This window comes from Rhipicephalus sanguineus, chromosome 5 (assembly GCF_013339695.2).
Source record: "Rhipicephalus sanguineus isolate Rsan-2018 chromosome 5, BIME_Rsan_1.4, whole genome shotgun sequence".
NCBI classification, from domain to species: domain Eukaryota; kingdom Metazoa; phylum Arthropoda; class Arachnida; order Ixodida; family Ixodidae; genus Rhipicephalus; species Rhipicephalus sanguineus.
This window is the reverse complement of record NC_051180.1, coordinates 48,833,694-48,849,683: the sequence shown is the minus strand read 5'-3', so window position 1 is coordinate 48,849,683 and position 15,990 is coordinate 48,833,694. Positions and strand designations below refer to the sequence as shown.

The 15,990-nt window shown below is 47.9% G+C and overlaps 1 protein-coding gene across 1 annotated transcript in view; it reads left to right on the top strand.

The window, feature by feature from the left end:
- Nucleotides 1-741: 741 nt before the first annotated feature.
- The window catches only part of LOC119393598 (aminopeptidase N), a 109,711-nt gene continuing 94,462 nt past the window's right edge, over nucleotides 742-15,990 (top strand). The window contains exon 1 of the mRNA XM_037660707.1: nucleotides 742-1,883. Coding sequence (XP_037516635.1) covers nucleotides 757-1,883 — 1,127 coding nt within the window. The 5' untranslated portion in view covers nucleotides 742-756. The remainder of the gene's footprint in view (nucleotides 1,884-15,990) is intronic.

The window sequence follows — 15,990 nt, the reverse complement described above, 5'->3', positions numbered from 1 at the left end:
TTTGTAGTGCAAACGAGACTTTCACCAACTTTCAACAAAGTGCCGCCTCCATTTCTTTTTTTTTTTTTATTCAAGTGCTTCCCGCAAGGCGTATGAGTGAAAGAAAAAGGAAATAAGAGCTCTAAACCCTGCATTCTTTGGTACTGCGGCACTGTCTATCTGAAATTAATTTTAATGCCCGTTAACCAACTGGTTGAAGTTTCTCGATGAAGCCCAGTGATGATTTTTTTCCAGTAACAGCAACAGAGCTAACACGAGATGTGAAACTTCTTTTTCTTTCGCTAGTCTGTCGCCTCGAGAAGCGCGCGAGCATGATATCGTCGTAACGTCCGGTTTCTGTCGAGAGGTGACACCCGCAGGCTGTGAGACCTTTGCGCCAAACAACGACAGGTGCGGCTTCCTTCGCGGCGCACGACTCGCATTCACGTCGCTTCGCTGAAGGGAAGGAAGAGAGATAAAAAAAAATTAAGAAAAAGAGAAATGCCAAGACGCAGGCCTCACGGCTGGCAAGTACGTTTAAACAGGTGTCAGCCTAGAGCGGCGCGACGAACTATACAACGCGCCACGAATCAGGGTAAGGCGAACGTATTGGTTTTGATAATATTATTCCGGCCATTACACGTCATCGTCCTCATCCAGGCCCGTGCAGGAATCGGCGTGTCCAGTCCATTGTGTGCAACGTTCTATTATCCCATTGTTTGAACGGTGACTTTACATTACCCGTCTTTCCTATTTTATATACTCGGGACAACACACATGTCGCACTTGTTGGTACGGCGGCGTGGCGGGGGAACGTCGTCTACAAAGCAGCAGCGCTCTCGCAGCGAAGAGCGGCGCTGTGACGTTGTGGAGAGCGAGCCTCTCCTTTGGGTGGCTGATGAGCTGACCGAGGAGGAAGCCCGCTGCTGGGAGGAGAGCGACGACGAAGAGTGCGGCGACTCTGCCGAGGTCGGTTATTCGGCGCCGGGAGTGCCAGGAGCGCGGAGGCAGCAGCGGCAGCAGCACCATTGGCAGCGGCTGTTTCGGATCCCGCGCGACGTTCCCGAGCCGGTCGGCGGGCGCGGATTGGTTTCTGGCGCGGGGCACGTGGCACGCGTCGGCAGCGGGCACGACGAAGCGCGGGAAGCGGCGACCGTCGGCAGCCAGTTCCATCGATCGGCGGCCGGGAGCCGGGACGGGCCCGTTACCGGCGCAGCGAGCACCGGCGTCGAAAACGACGGCACGCGAGACGGCCGACGACAGGAGCCCAGCCGCCGCGCGGGGGGCCCGCCTCTGTCCATGAGTCCCAGCAGCACCGAGTACCTGGACATGGACAAGAGCGACGACGTCGCGCACAAGAACCGCGGCCTGTACGTGTCGCACAAATGCATCGCCGTCTGCGTCGTCCTGGTCGTGGCAGCACTGGCCATCGTCGGCATCTCCACCAAACTGCTCACCGAGAAGGCCGAGCAGGGCCCTGCCAAGCCTGTCGAGCCGATCAAGCCCGTGCCTCCCCTTCCCAAGAACGTGCGCCTGCCGCGGTCTCTGGTGCCCGTGCACTATGACGTCGAGCTGGCGCCCACAATAGATGGGAACTTCACGTTCAACGGATCCGTGGCGATCCTCGTGCGCTGCGCGTCGGAGACTTCGAACGTGACGTTGCACATTAAGGACCTCAACGTGTCGCACGTGTCCGTGAGCGAGTCGAACGCCGCCGGTGGTTCCCGCGTGGAACATGACAGGTACGACGAAGACAAGCGCCTGCAGTTCCTCGTGATCAAGCTCAAGAGGCCGCTCGCCGTGGGTGCCAACTACACCATCAGGATGAACTTTGTGGGCCTCTTGAACGACGATCTGGCGGGATTCTACCGGAGCTCGTACGTGGACGCTTCCGGACACAAGAGGTAAGCGCCGTGGTTTGACAGCGGACAACGCTTGCTTGTCCCGACTTGTGGGCATTGTAATCTTACTTACCACATGCGCCATGGCACAAATCTATATTCAAAACTTTTATACTCTCATTGCCGCATGCATCCGCGTCCTCAAAGGATACGTGTTTTCGTTCCTTTGAGCCCCACGTGGCTTGAATATCTGCCGTTTACGAGCTCGCTAGATTCAATTGATTGAGAGGATTGTCTCGAAAGGCAGCGTGGGCGTCTTGTACTAGAAGTTTCCGCTTGACAGCTTGACAACGCGTGGGTGGCGCGGTTTCGCTTTCCCCAGGTTCTTGAATTTCCGCGCCCTGGTTCACGCGCGCGCGCGGGAAGTTTAAAGGTCTAAACCACGCTGTGGGCCCCTCCCACCAATGCAACAGCGCGTCGTGAGAGCGGAGGCGACCTCGAAGCCCGGCTGGTTTGCACGTACGTGATGGGTGTCCGGTGAGAGTGGTTTTGCGGTGCGCCAGATTCCCGAAGCCCATACCATGTCGGCGCCGACCGGTTTCCGTTCGTGATCGCGCCGGCTTCAATTGGAACGTGCTGAGACGCTCGGTTCGACTTCGCCGACATTCGGGACGGAACCGACGCTACACACGTAGTGAATGTTTCTGCGCTTGATACACAACACTCGTCCTTCGAGACAACATCACTACTGCACTGCGACGACTCTTTAGACAGCCGCCAAAAGCGCGTCTTGATTGCTGATATTATATGGACGATGACTTGTTTAACGGCTTGATTCTGTGTTGTTTGGCACTTTTTCCACGCGATTTTTATTTTTCTCGAGAGCTTCGCGATCCGTTTTGTACAAATGATTTAATTTCTTTAATGGTTTATACTTTGTTCTGCCTGAAATGCTCGTCATATATAGGTCCGTTTACGTACTGTCGGCCGCAAAAGTTTGCGGGATCTGCAGCGCGTGGCGGAGCGACAGAAAACTGCATTGCTGCGTCACCTACCGTGATGCGGCGGGTGTTGAGCTTATCGGCCGCAGCCTCCGCGATTAGATCCGGCAACGGCACGTTGTCTAAACGCGCCGTCGCTGATCGCCGAGGCCGATAGCCTCAACACCCGTCGCATCACGGTAGGTGACGCAGCAATGCAGTTTTCCGTCGCTCCGCCACGCGCTGCAGATCCCGCAAACTTTTGCGGCCGACAGTACGTGCGGTTTGGCTTTACAAGCTGGTGGTGGCTTTAAAAGTTTGTCTGCGCAAACACAAGCGCAGGCTGTGAAAATCTTGTTGGCTGGAAAATAGGCGGGTTATGAATGAGCGTATGCTGGAGCACTAGTAAACATATTTGTAGCGCAAAAAAACCAGACGTAGACACACAAGATTCAAACCAACTAGCCCGCATCACCGCCTTGTATGCTGGAGGCAGGCGTCACTGCATACTGCTGGCTAGTCCGACACCAGTGAGCGTAGGCCGTAAAGAAAAGGAATTGAGAAACTGTTGATCTAAGAAGATCAGGAAGCAGTGATTCCTAAGAGTTTGAGCAGAGCCCCGTACAGCATCTGTCTGTACTTTAATACAGTAGGCTCCCATCCAACGCATTTGCGTGCACTGTACCGCTTTCCGCCACAACCACAGCACGGCGGGCGAGTGCGCCTTTTTAATCGTTTTGTTATGAGGACAATAAACTGTTATATAATGTTGTTCTGCAAATGGGAGCGAGAAGTTAGCTTCGATGTCACCTACTTCTTTTCCCGCGCTCGCAAAAAAAAAAGAAAAAAAAAATCGGCCGCAGCTCCAGGCAGCCGCAAAGCTGTCAGCAGCTGTGTCAAGAGTGATCTAGGTCACTACGTCGCGGTTGTGGCTCTTCCGCAGTTGGTGATATAGTGGGAGTCATATGCGTGTTTAATAGTGTGGGCGTAAAGAAATAACTACGAAGGTGTCCATGACATAAAAAGAGAATGATTGCAGTCTGAAATTGTTGGTTGTGATTTAGAGGAAAGAGCGAGTGACTTCGGAGCTTGTCTTAGGCGTAATCTGGACTACTTTCTGCAGGAATTAAGTTTGATAGAAGTACACGCGGGCCTTAAATATTGAGGTGATATGTCGGCGAACATCAGAAGTCGCTAAAGTATAAAACATCGCACTGTCTCATAACCCTATATCGTTTAACCTCATCACGAGTCAATGAGTCAACCAGTTCGACTAACAATAACCACTTGGTTTAACATCACTTGAACAGCACGTTCAAGATATATCCATTGACTGAAGGTCAATGAAGTCGTGAAATTTCGTTCCATGAATTTTACTACTGCTGGGGTTGCGTTGTACTGGTATGCTTGTAAATAGCTGTTGTTGTCAGGGCTGCTGAGAATAAACGGAGTGTCTATATAATTATACTTTGTTTAGGAGATGGTAACTTGTGGTTCCAGGTCAGCAATAACGAGAACGCAGGTTTTGCCTTCGCAAAATTAGAACGTCGAGTGTGTAACTTAACGTTGCGCTAGGGAAAAGCGAAAACAGCGTCGAAAAAAAAAATAAAGGACGAAACACCTTGAGCTAGGCGATTACATAGACCAAAGGCGTCATCAAGACGGAAACAGCATTCTTGATTATTTGGGGTCCTATGAAATTGCTAGTATCACACATTATTTGGAGCCTTGCCTCTCGCATGAAGTGAACGCCAAGCTTAGAGTCGTTTTGTTTCAGTCGTTTAGCTTAAACTAATATTGTACAATTGGCGCTGTAATTGTTAGTTTGATGACTAATATGCACGCTTTTCTGCACATGTTCCGTCACAATGGCACCACTAAGATACAACCCTATAATTGCATTACGTCCATTTGAGTCTAATAGGATGCCTCTAAACAGAGTAGACGAAAGAATTACATGCCGGTAATTCACTATCTATTTCTTAAAATGCCATGTCATGACGCTACTATTACGAATAACTGTCGGGAACTTTTCAGTTAAATTATAGATAACGTACATACCAGCAATTAAATGTAGTACAACCACGTAGAAGCTGAATAAAAGCTTGTTCCATTTGTGTCGAAGCACTTGAACAAGATAATTATAAAAGCATTGGCTGCACACAGCAGTAGACATCTGTTTGACCACTGTTGATCACTCTTAAATAGAATTCCTGTCTATTAGATCACGTAGTAAGCGTTACTTTGTTCACCCAAGCGTATCAGCGCTAACGGTATTCGGACGAAATATGACTTCTTGGTACATTGCGTACAGCGACGAGGAAGTTATCGTGGCGCAAATGCGTTGGTGAAGGCGTAGACGACTGGCCCAGTATTTTCAAGTAGACAGGAAACACTGACGTGGCGAACCAGACTAATCGAAAGGGAGACGCCAGTGGGCGCACGCACTCTATGATTGCGAAGTTGTTTTGATGGGGCTTCGCGATTCACGAACACATTACGAAGCATGTATACGTAAGTGGCGATCTATATCTTCGTTTCCACTGTATACCATCAACGAGTCTGAAAGTTGTAACTTTGCTGTTACATGCTTGTAAATACGGGACCCTATAAACACGTTTCTATAAAGGAGCAGACTCAGTGAGCAGGATCACATGTGCGTGTTTCCGTGTTGCGAACGAGCTCGTGGGCCTAATTGGGATGCGCGAATGCGCAAGTTCCCTTTTTTGTGTTTACGTCAGCCTTATTCGATAAGCCAATTATCTCGGCTTAGCGAAATGAGTTCTGCAGGATTTATTAGCGAGCTCATCTTCTTGTTCCCGCGATGAGATGGATTACCTAATTGTTTCTCGCATAGTTTGTACGCGTTCCGATTCTTTTTTTTTTTTTTTTTGCTAACTTACCTCTACAAGCTCGTCCTCATAGGCATGCGCAGGGTTCCCCATCAAGGGGAGGGAGGGTGGCAACGTTTCATGGCAGACTCCCCCCCCTCCCCCCCTCCCCTCGGTTTGGTCCAGTCGAAAAGACATGCTTCACAGTTGCTGAAAAATAATGAAAACGAAGCGATGTCCTGCTTCGCACAATGGCCTTCCTTTTTTGGTCGCTGGCTTTCCTGAAGTAGAGATGGGAGGTAAACAGTTATTGAGGAATGGAACGTCAGGGGCCTTCGGTTGCCATTATCGTCAAAAACCTGCGTCGCCGTAACTGACATAACTGAGTAAACGTATGAGGCATATTTAGCCGCCCCCCTTTGATTAGGGAGGCGAGGGGTCCCCCTACCAACCTCGTGCGCACGCCCGTCCTCGTATCTTTCTTTGATCCTTTTTATCACGGCTGTTGTCTTAATGACAGTGCGACTGCATCGTGTGGGCTTTGCTTCTGTCTCCGAGCTCCTGTGTGAAGGCTACGGCGCCCACCTGCCACAGATGTGCATACATGCCTCGAAGATGAGTCGTCACGCGAGTCGTGTGTTGCTGCTCTATACGTCGCGTGACCGCGACCAAGACGACTCGCGCGAGAACTTCCGGCGTGCTGCGTCGGCGACTCGGCTCGTCGCGTGGCCAATTAGTCGGTGTCGGTGTCAACACGCCATTAACCTCTTAGTAGGTTCCTGACATGTCCGGCTCGTCGTGAGCTCGGTGTTTGTTCCAACGAGTGAAAAGTGGAGTTGGCGAGAGTGGCTGTACGGGGTTTGGATTGAAAATTGAGATCACAATAAGGCAGGTGAAGCGCGAGAGACGCGGACAGAGAAGAGACTGCGACATGCAAAGCGATGCTTCCAACTGGCTTTACTGCGCTAGAAAACACGCGCAAGGAACATTCTCGTCGCCCGTGTCTTTTGCGTTTCACCTGCCTTATTGTGTTACCGTAGCGACTAGCTTGGACCCAGGCCATAATTGAGAACCGATGTTGAATTAGATGACATGGCCAAAGGAAATGGTCACAGCGGAAAACTGAGCCTTCCGCTGCTCGGAGGGATACACTTTCAGGTGCCTTCTCGTTGCCGTAAGATACTGAGGTTTGTCGCCCATGCCCTACGATACCGGAAAAATTTGCCGGCTCGATTGCCTTCTGCCATATGTCGATATGATAATGCTGTTCACGCCTTCAGAAACCCCGCATGTACACACTGGAGCTATACATTTAGCAGCAGGACGTTGCAGTTTGCTTTCTGCCTTTTTACCCGTGTGTGCTCTTTGAGAGAGCGTGCGATAGCTTTAGAGGGGACGATGATCGAATAGCCAAAGGTTCTTGGGGAGCAACTTGAAAATGTTGATAAAAGGTCTGATTTCTATCTCTTCAAGTTGCTTGCTTTCTTACTCGCCTACCTGGATGTCACCCATACATAGTATACAGGAGTGAGTGATCTGATGACTCGCCATAATACGGCAAAGGCTCTTTTTTTTTTATCTCGAAATCATGTTTACCCTTGAAAAGCGTTGTTCACGGCACGTGATCGCACGCTTGGCCCTTTGAAAGCTGATGTTATCTCTCGTTTAAACTGAGTCGTGAAGCGAGACTTAAGAATCGGCAGTAGCAAACGGGGAGCGCGCTGATAGACATTTCGTTCGAATTCCTTTCACGCACGGGCAGTCGTTACTTTCGTAATCGCGTTGTTTCGAGCTCCTTCTTACCGCGTTCTTGCACTATTGCACGCTATAAGAACCCGATGGCAGGACGCCGAAACGATACACAGCTTCATCCACGTCTCGTTTTCTTTCCTTCGTTTTCTTTTCTTTTTCTTTCTTTCTTTTTACCGCCTGCCTTCTTAGCGTCCATTAACATTCAGAAGGACTTCTAGCATGACACGTGCGTGCTGGCGCACTCCAAGATAAAAAATACGTTGTCTTTATTCTCGTAAAAATATATATACACGGAAGATAAGGGCTAGTGCACCGCAGGTGACGCGAAAAACTTGTATTTTTTGTCTTTGGTACACGACGCAGGAAATTACTGGTGCGGTACGCTGCTACAGAGTTTTCTGTTGCATTTTGACAGTAATGTAGCCCACATAAAAATACGTTCCAAGGTGCCTTCCTGTAAGTCGGTGACAAATCTGGATTTTCGTTTATGGTTTTGTTACAATGGGTGCTCTATAAACCCTTTTTTATTTTTCCACTTGTACACCGCAATAGCACTGTCGAGGTAAATCTGGAGCGCGCGCAGTCACTTATGCGCGTAGAAAATAACGAAAATACAGCCACCTTAAATAGCGCCAGAATGAACTGCTGTGGAATTCAACATCATGATATGTCGCTTATTAACTTGTGCTTCCAAGACGGCCGCTTGCTTGTCATGCCTTCACGGCTCTTGTTGGTGACTTCCACCGTTACGTTCCTTAGATTACCGTTTTTAAATGCGAAGCATTTCTTAGCGAACTTCTGCGACTTTGACCGTATCTATCTATCTATCTATCTATCTATCTATCTATCTATCTATCTATCTATCTATCTATCTATCTATCTATCTATCTATCTATCTATCTATCTATCTATCTATCTATCTATCTATCTATCTATCTATCTATCTATCTATCTATCTATCTATCTATCTATCTATCTATCTATCTATCTATCTATCTATCTATCTATCTATCTATCTATCTATCTATCTATCTATCTATCTATCTATCTATCTATCTATCTATCTATCTATCTATCTATCTATCTATCTATCTATCTATCTATCTATCTATCTATCTATCTATCTATCTATCTATCTATCTATCTATCTATCTATCTATCTATCTATCTATCTATCTATCTATCTATCTATCTATCTAGCCGCCTACGACTTCGCCCTCTCCTGGTCGCTTGGTTAATCGAATGTGCACCAAAATTGGTATGGCGTAACATGACTGTATGACGAACATAAATGACAAGTCATAACATGAAAATCATGACACGAATGTCATATACAGCATGATTTACATGCTACGCTCATGATGCGCTGGCGGCCGTTTCGCTAGCTTGATATACACCAAAAAATTGGGGGACGCCTAAGCTTCGCCTTTAAGAGTTGAACGCGATAGCTATATTCTGTTCTTAGTGCGCAGTTCGAACACTACGAGTGTTTAACAGAATGCGCGCACTAAGGTGTGTGCCTTATGTAATGGGTAGCATGCTTTAAACCAGGAGCAATTATACGCGAGAAACTTTTTCGAAGTTGCGATGCACCCACTACGTGGTCCTAAGGGAATACGCGCATTAATGTGTGCGCCTTTTGTAATGGGTGGCTCTCTTTAAACCACGAAGTCGTTATGATATTGACATGGTGTGACGCCCGATGGCAATTTACGCTTGTACCACGCAATATTACTGCGATATTACATCTCGTACTGTGACATCTGTATACAGGACGCGTATTTTTGGGAAGCATGAAAGTTACTTTCAGTGCTGCTCCAAGCAGAGGCATGGCTGTGTGGTAGAACACCTGCTTGCCACGCAGACGGCCTGGGTTCGATTCTCACTCGGACCCAACATTTTTATTATTTATTTTATTTGCAGCTTTTTCCATTTTCCGCTCACGGACAAGATGATGATTTTTCGCTCACAACCAACGGCCCCGACGCCGACAGCGGAATTTCTGCGATACGAGCTCTTTAACGCTATCGCGTTAAAATTGGTATCTTGTGACGTGACTGTGTGAAGAACATAAATAACACGAGTTAACATGAAAATCATGACACGCATGTCATGTACAGCATGACTTACGTGCCACGCTCATGGTGCGCTGGCGGCCGTTTCGCTAGCTTTACATGCACCAAAATTGGTATCTTGCGACGTGACCGTGTGACGAACATAAATAACATGAGTTATCATGAAAATCATGACACGCATGTCATGTACAGCATGACTTACGTGCCACGCTCATGGCGCGCTGGCGGCCGTTTCGCTAGATTGATATGCACCGAAATTAGTATCTTGCGACGTGACCGTGTGACGAACATAAATTACACGAGTTATCATGAAAATCATGACACGCATGTCATGTACAGCATGACTTACGTGCCACGCTCATGGGGTGCTGGCGGCCGTTTCGCTAGATTGATATACACCAATATTGGTCTCTTCCGACGTGACCGTGTGACGAACATAAATAACACGAGTTATCATGAAAATCATGACACGCATGTCATGTACAGCATGACTTACGTGCCACGCTCATGGGGTGCTGGCGGCCGTTTCGCTAGATTGATATGCACCGAAATTGGTATCTTGCGACGTGACCGTGTGACGAACATAAATAACACGAGTTATCATGAAAATCATGACACGCATGTCATGTACAGCATGACTTACGTGCCACGCTCATGGGGCGCTGGCGGCCGTTTCGCTAGATTGATATGCACCGAAATTAGTATCTTGCGACGTGACCGTGTGACGAACATAAATTACACGAGTTATCATGAAAATCATGACACGCATGTCATGTACAGCATGACTTACGTGCCACGTTCATGGGGTGCTGGCGGCCGTTTCGCTAGATTGATATACACCAATATTGGTCTCTTCCGACGTGACCGTGTGACGAACATAAATAACACGAGTTATCATGAAAATCATGACACGCATGTCATGTACAGCATGACTTACGTGCCACGCTCATGGGGCGCTGGCGGCCGTTTCGCTAGATTGATATGCACCGAAATTAGTATCTTGTGACGTGACCGTGTGACGAACATAAATTACACGAGTTATCATGAAAGTCATGACACGCATGTCATGTACAGCATGACTTACGTGCCACGCTCATGGGGTGCTGGCGGCCGTTTCGCTAGATTGATATACACCAATATTGGTCTCTTCCGACGTGACCGTGTGACGAACATAAATAACACGAGTTATCATGAAAATCATGGCACGCATGTCATGTACAGCATGACTTACGTGCCACGCTCATGGGGCGCTGGCGGTCGTTTCGCTAGATTGATATGCACCGAAATTGGTATCTTGTGACGTGACCATATGACGAACATAAATAACACGAGTTATCATGAAAATCATGACACGCATGTCATGTACAGCATGACTTACGTGCCACGCTCATGGGGCGCTGGCGGCCGTTTCGCTAGCTTTACATGCACCAAAATTGGTATCTTGCGACGTGACCGTGTGACGAACATAAATAACATGAGTTATCATGAAAATCATGACACGCATGTCATGTACAGCATCACTTACGTGCCACGCTCATGGGGCGCTGGCGGCCGTTTCGCTAGATTGATATGCACCGAAATTAGTATCTTGCGACGTGACCGTGTGACGAACATAAATTACACGAGTTATCATGAAAATCATGACACGCATGTCATGTACAGCATGACTTACGTGCCACGCTCATGGGGTGCTGGCGGCCGTTTCGCTTGCTTGATATACACCAGAATTGGTATCTTGTGACGTGACCATATGACGAACATAAATACCACGAGTTAACATGAAAGTCATGACACACATGTCATGTACAGCATGACTTACGTGCCACGCTCATGGTGCCCTGGCGGCCGTTCCTCTAGGTTGATCGACCCCAAGTTGGTATTGCGCGACGTTACTGTGTGACGAACATAAATAATAGCAGTTAACATCAAAACCATGACACGCATTTTCCTCAATGACATACAAGACGATGTATGCAGCTCTTTGCTGGCTGCTTCGCATTACATTGATTCCCACAATGCGTGGGATCTGCCGGCTTTTTGTTAACAAAGAGATAACTGGACTCAGGTTTACTGCTGCAATGCGGATTTAACTTTGTAACCGTCTCGCTATCAGAGAATGTATTAAGTGATTCAGATCACTCAACCACTCACATTGGAGTAGTCGGCGATCGATGACGTCTCAATTGGAAGAAATTTCAGCGACTGCTCTTTCACATCGTCAACATACAGCTGCCCCTATACTAAATCCTAGGCATTTTTATTTTTTTGCCCACCGAATAAAATATTTCCTAGGCTCCCATTATGCATGCATTCATGACCTGGTGATTACAGTATAGGGCTTCTGTGCTTTCGGGTTCTTTCTGAACGTGTAGTGTCACTCTTTATTTTAACTGGCTATCAGCGTTGTACACATTCAACTTTGTGCCTTAAAATGACAATGGCGTCGTTATAATCTGCTACAATACAAGGAAGCGCAGCGTTGCCTAGGAGTGTATTACGTCTACGAGTATCAATTCAATTACAATGCTACAGTTGCTAAGGCCTTAAAGTCTATCAGTAAATGCCCTCTTGTGAATAGACAGAAAGTTGAATTGCATCCGCGATTATTATGAAGAGACGAGATACGAACAGTAGACTGCGTGTATGCGATAGCGGACAGCATGCCGATGTACAGTCGACAAACAGGAGCACATGTATGTACGGAACAAACACACGCCGAGAACACTCGTCACCGCGCTTCCTTCATACACGGAGAGAGGCGGTACGCATTCAACTCTGCCATGCAAAACACCGGGCAGAGCTTTCCGCGTAGCAATGTGCTAACGAAGCTGCATGTGAATACCTCCACGCGCGCGGGCGTTCCCTCACTTGCTCCTCGAAAACAAACATCTCCGTTTCCTGTCATGGCGAGCTGAAGGGGGCCGAAAGCTGTGTCAATGAAGACTGTTGAAAGAACGCTCGCAAGGAGGAAGCGCAAAGAAAGAGGAACCCTGTTCGTTATTCAAGCGCATGCATGGCTGCCCACCGCCGGTTGCCTTGTAGCCGCGCTTCGCCATTCAGGCACCTGTCGAAGGGCGCCGCGTCTCAACTTACTCGTCCCCTCGAAAGTACAGCGCACGTGTTTGTGAGAGAGGAGAGGGTAAGTGGGGGAGCGTAGAGGCACCTGGAAGTTCTTATGTTCTCGTAGCCTTTTCTCACTTATTTTTGCCTCCTCTTTCTTATGTCGACTGCCGGTGATCGATGGCTGGCGACCAATGCACAACACACGTCTTCATTGTCATCGTCAGCTGCACTGTATACTCGGCGCCCTGCCCCGGTTCGGTGGCAGGTCTTCGCTCTGTCTCTCTCTCTCTCTCGTTCTGGTTTCCATAATTTATTACTTTCTGGCTGTTGTTTCTCTGGGCGGTGCATAAAGGGGGCTTTTGTGGAGAGCATACGAACGGCATGTGCGCTTGTTCGGAGTTCCTTGCCTCGCCTGTTTTCAATAATCGAGATTTAGATTACAGGCAACCCAAGCGTTGGGGGACTGCATTGTATGCCCTCTGTCGTGATTTCTGCTTTCTTTGAATTATTTCGTACGCGCGGTGTTTTGCGTCCCATAGCGCTTGGGCACGCTTAATATAAAACTCTATATATAATCCACTGTACTGCCAAATTTGCATGGGTCCGCTTTATACCGTAACAACACATCTCGCATAACATTACAGCAATTGAATTGTCTATGCATTCGCATACGAATCGCGAGTCACATTCTAGTCAAACTAGTGCTACCGCTTTACTACGGAAGAATAAATATTAAAGAAATCTGGTTCGAGCAGAGGAACTGAAGACGGAGGAGAGGAGGAGGACAGACAAAGACGTCCTTGTCTGTGCTCCCTTTCTCCCTCGTTTTTAGTTCCGCTGCTCGAACCAGCGTTAGCTATGAACCAACTATCTCTGTTGAATACCGTGTTAAAGAAATGCGCTTGGCAATACAGGCAGGTTCTTGAAGTGCCCTACTAGGAAGAGCCGGCGCAGATTTCGCGAACAGCAGTCAGTGATGGTTTGCCAAAAACGGACCCACTCGCGTAGCAGCCGTGTGGAGTAAAGTCCCGAGATTTTTTTCTCTTTCTAGGGACTTTAGTATGGAGCACTCGTGAGATAACGAAAACTTAGCTGTACAAATCACGGTCACTAGTTATCAATATTAAGCCGCTGCGGCAGTATGAAGCTGGCGACGAGCGCTTTAACAATGCACCGAGCTGCGCGCACATCGCACAGAATTGGTACTTTTTGTGTCGCTCGTAGCGCGACTGTCGCAGATTCTCAGAAAGCTGGCGTCTGTGGCGTGCGTTTCTGCGAAATAGAGCGCACAATACGCGAATCTTGGAATTGTGTAATGGGTAACAGTTGTATTTTCTGAAGCGCGGCGCAGGCGTATGGCACAGGGAGGTTTTCTGAACGGAAGAGGACTGAGCTTAACGTAGAACAACTCTCAGTACAAGTCAGGTAACCTGGTGAACAAACGTTGTGATAATTTTTTTTTTCAAATCTGTTAATGAACAGCTGCCAAAGACAGCTTTTTTACGATGATTGACGAAGATACCTTCTCGAATGTATTGTGACACATTCAGGTGCGTCTCTTAGCCTAAATTTCCAGGTATTTCCAACAGATTCGGAATACAGGTTCATCCAGTTAGTGATTAATCATACAAGGCGACGTGTGCGTTTGCGGATCGCAAAAGATTTTCTAACCGACCGCCGTGAGACATATATCATCTGGTGTATCATTGTAATATCGCCGCGAGATCGGGCTATAGGTGGCAGCACCGTCGCCGCGTTTGTGTGGATAGACGGTCGGCGGCGCGTATACAAATGTACGCAGCGGCGCTTCGCCGTAGGCGGTTTGAGTCGATTGTCAGCGAATTAAGCGCGTTGACTGCAGCCTAACGGTGACATATACGCCCTCCATAGCCACATTAATGCATGAAGCCAGCCTAACTTTCCTATTACGTGTGAGAGACGCTCAATCTGCCAACTGGTGGGGTATTGGCCTTCGGTCACAGTAGTGTTTAGCACTGTGCTCGATGTTTTTTCTTGTTTTATTCTTTTATTTGTACGTGTTTAACTTGTGTTCTGCCTGTACCACACTATAGATAATGTCGCGCGACTGAGCCAATCATGAATTATTTCTTGCTCTAGCGGCTACAAAAAAAAAAGAAAGCCTGTATTTCTGCGTAATTATAGATGAACTTTGTGCACTCTGCTTTTTTGCTAGCATGAATACGCGTACCGCTACAGAAATGCGTGGCTTGGTCTTTTTTACCGCTAAATGGCCTCTGCAGACGCTAGTTCATGTTTTGCGTTATCACGAGGATTTCGAAATCGCCAACACTTTACGAGATGGTGTCGCTAAAATTCTGCATTCACACCTCGACATTTAGTGCTGCTTTTGTTAAGAACGACGTCAAATGCACTATGCAATGTGCTTGAACGTCAGAATGGCACCCACATTGAAATGATTTTGGCGAATGAAGGGTACGGTGATTAAACCTAGCGCCATACCGGCACGTGCATGCACTCACTGATTAGAGTACATACAGTCTCGGAAGGCGAAATGCTTGTGTATGTCGTGTAGCCATACGTACAAACATTTGATACTGCATGTGCTAGCACAACGGAATAAGCTGTAATCTGACGACGCGCATGACGTACGCACGCATGCGAACACGGTGTGGCTAGCAGACGACGCAAGGAGCCATCCACACCGCGGGGTTTCGTCCGCTCGCCACTAGGTGCCGACTCTGCTCGACCTCGCGGCTAATACAGTCAGTTGTCAGCATTTCTGTACATTATGCGAATTTACACGTCAAGAAACTTTCCGAAAAAGTTGCGCGGTTAGTTAACCTTTGGGATGTGCATGCTGTCTTCTCCGGTAAACTCTAAAGCGATTTGGAGTCGTGCGCGCTAACTTTAATTTAATGCAGCCCGCGCGCACTTTCGCACCCATTACAACTCTATGAAGCAATTTCATCACCATTTTAGTTTTCTTAATCCATAGGAAAAACATCAATCAGCTAACAAGTTCTGCAAAGGCATGTCGAATTGATTCGATACGAAAACGGCGTCTAAAAATTAATATTCATATTGTTAGTGGGTCTAATCTACAGCGAAGGAGTGGCAGCGACAACAACAACGAAGTAGAAAAGGAAGAGAAGAACGACGTGCAGTACTGGCTGATACTCGCCGTCCAGTGCCTTGCGAATAAAGCTCTCTTACAAACCTTGTAACAGAGTGGTGGAGGTGCGTGGTACGTGAGCACCGAACAACGGAATCGCTACACTTTGACCCCCGTCGGAGTCGTCGCCTTGCGGGACTTCCGCCCGCCTCAGCAAGAGACATGCTACCGGGAACTCAAACACCGAGGTCAGTGGCCCCACGGCAACTCTACAAGGAGCCACCCTGCTTTGCCGGGACTGCCAGTGAGGACGTCGACGAGTGGTTGAAGCAGTACAAAAGGGTGAGCAAACTAAACAGCTGGGACTCAGCAGCT